The 2,807-nt window shown below is 43.3% G+C and overlaps 1 protein-coding gene across 1 annotated transcript in view; it reads left to right on the top strand.

Annotated features, from left to right (window-relative positions):
• Positions 1-2,807, top strand: part of LOC102492761 (dimethylaniline monooxygenase [N-oxide-forming] 5) — a 26,622-nt gene that overhangs the window by 17,133 nt on the left and 6,682 nt on the right. The window contains exons 7-9 of the mRNA XM_006142269.1: positions 86-158; positions 1,343-1,693; positions 2,029-2,160. Of these exons, the coding sequence (XP_006142331.1) occupies positions 86-158; positions 1,343-1,693; positions 2,029-2,160 (556 nt within the window). The remainder of the gene's footprint in view (positions 1-85; positions 159-1,342; positions 1,694-2,028; positions 2,161-2,807) is intronic.

The raw sequence follows: 2,807 nt of genomic DNA on the forward strand, positions 1-2,807 counted from the left end.
TCTTTCCCTCTCTCCTGTGGAATAAATAAATAAATAATAAACTTAGAAAAGAAAGCTATATTCAAATTTGGAATTTCTTTCCTAGGATTGAACAAATTACCTTCAGTGAGTGGCATGATGGCTGACATAAAAAAGAAGAGAAAAAAATTTGAAAAAGAGTAAGAAATTTGTTTCATGGTGAAAGTCAATTGAACATGTGTAGATGGATCTGTTGCCTGTCAAGCGTTCTTTATAGTTTTCTCACCTTAGAAGCTGGGTCTATTTTCCTAGGTGAAATTCCATATTATCGTTATTTTAAATTTCCTCTAAACCAAGTGTGATGTTATGTATGGAAGGTTTTCGGGGTGGAATGTGCGCAGTGTAGTCCACCATGGAATGGTGAGATTTTGTTTAAAGTCCATGGAACGGTTGATGCAGTACACAATTGTAAATTCAGGATAGTCTCAGAGATGTACAGCGTAAAAAAATAGAAGTGAAGAATTGCTTCATTCTTTAAGACAGTTGGAAAGATAAATCAATGTGGAAACTGAGTTGACAAATCGCTACAGAATCTGATTAAAATTCTGATGTGAGGTCAGAAGTTTGTAGATCATGCCAAATCTTAATGGAAAATTATTCTCAACCACTGACATTGGGAATTTAATTTATTTCTATTCAACAAACACTGTCAAGAATGTCCAACGTGAATGTGACAGCGTGCGCTCTGCAATCGAAGGCCTTATGTACTTAGGACAGCCAGTTAGCCAGCAACTCTGATTTAAGAAAGTGGGCCAGAAATTGCTTTCTGGTAGCACTTAAATCAAATTAATGTCATAGAAACCTAAATAACAGACCTGTACCATTCATTCATCAGAGCCCTCACCACGGATTTACCGAGATGAGATGACAGCCTGGATAAGAACCAGATGCACAGCCAAAATGCAGAATTTAGGAAATGGAAAATAACATCAACAAGACAAAAATCTTCTAAAACCCACCCACTACCATTCAAAAACTTTCTTAAGATTTATTGTATTTTATTTTACTTTAATTTCTTTTATACAATCACTATGCAGCACTTCACTTGCAAAGTGAATTCTCCCAACATGAATACACTGCACGCCAGTCTGGTTGAGGATATTGTACACGTCTGAAAAATTCATGGGAGAAAAAAGCCCACATGCATAAATATTTTGTTAGAAATCACTGAGGCCAGAGTCATTGGAAACCGTTGTTGTCCAAGTCACAATCGCTCAGTTGCTATTGCTAAGTGTACGTTACCCCTCACACAAGGTCCACCAGCGTCTTTATGCTTGGGCTGGACGTCATCATTGGACTCAGAGTTTCTGATTTTTTCCTTCAGGTTCCTGAATAACCCTCGGGATACCCGCAGAGTGCAGTATGTGGATTACATGGATGAAATTGCTTCGGAAATAGGAGTGAAGCCCAGCCTGCTCTCCTTCTTCCTGTGGGACCCAAAACTGGCCATGGAAATCTTCTTTGGACCTTGCACCCCATACCAGTACCGCCTACAGGGGCCGGGGAGGTGGGCTGGGGCCCGAGGCGCCATTCTGACCCAGAGAGGGCGCATCATCAAGCCCCTGAAGACTCGCGTCCTGGTCTGTGACCAGCCGCTGCACTCGGTGCCACTTTGGCTTAAAAGCATCTGCACAGCCATTCTGCTCTTTGTTCTCGCTTTGGTCGTCATTAAAGAGTGACCTCCCTTGTGCCTCGCCATGTGCCAGGCCCACAGTGGCACGCAGGGAGGTGTTGCCCTCATGTCAGAGTAGACGAGGGCGGTGAATTTCTTAGCAGTTCCAGAATTCCGCACGCATGAAGATTGGGGCAAAACTGGAGATGTCTTCAAAAGAGATTTCAGATGCTATCTTTGTATAAAGCTTATAAAGTTTACTTTTGGAGTTCATGTTTAATTTCTATCATGTGACAAGTGGTTTCAGCTACACCGAGTTTTCCTAGGCCTCCTGTTTCCAGACACACACAGTCTGTCAGCTTTTAGCAATTGGTAAGTTTTCTGTTGTTCATCTAAAGCCCAGGTGAGGACAAAGTAACTCTTCTGATGATTTACGGAAACTTAGCAGGAATAATGTCCTCATCAGAAACGCTCTCCACAAGGGGTATAGCCTACAGAATCGTAAATATCGAGGTAACAGGATATTTCAGGTATTTAACTTTTTTTTTCGGTGTGTTTATTTCTTCCACGAGAGAAAGATATGGAGAAAGAGAAACGAGGAGACAGAGAGGAAACAGAGACCTCCATAATTAATCAGAGAGATGACAACTGATTCAGTCATCCCACCTCCTGGCTGCACCTGAACCCACTCCTGATACTCTGTATGACAGGATGTTCTCGTTTGTTTTGTTTTTTGACTGGACTGTACTACCCATTCTTTCATTTTGTCAAAAAATATTTATTGGTGGGAACCAGCAGTTAGCGTAATGGCTATGTCGCTGGACTCCCACGTAGTCGACCGTGGTTCGCATCCCGGACCCGGTGGCTTAAAACTCATGCCGGGCGTGTGTGTGTGCGTGCCCAAGATCCCGAGAGGAGAATGGAGGAGAAGGGACTGCGGCGTGGCCATCCCCCCTGGGGGGTGATTTCTCGCTTTCTGTCTCTATGTCTCTCTCTGTCTGGCTGGCGAGTGCACGTGCCCTATAGCAAAAACCTCTCCAAAATATATATATATATGTTTATTGGGTGCCTGCTGTCAGACATGACAATCTGCTTCCCCATGGCTTCCCCAGCCTCAGCTGCACCTACCTCTCCGACCTCTACTGTGTCCGTTCCTAGAACAAGCCACACCCCCAAC

This window comes from Tupaia chinensis, unplaced genomic scaffold (assembly GCF_000334495.1).
Source record: "Tupaia chinensis unplaced genomic scaffold, TupChi_1.0 Scaffold000070_1, whole genome shotgun sequence".
In the NCBI taxonomy this organism is placed as follows: Eukaryota; Metazoa; Chordata; class Mammalia; order Scandentia; family Tupaiidae; genus Tupaia; species Tupaia belangeri.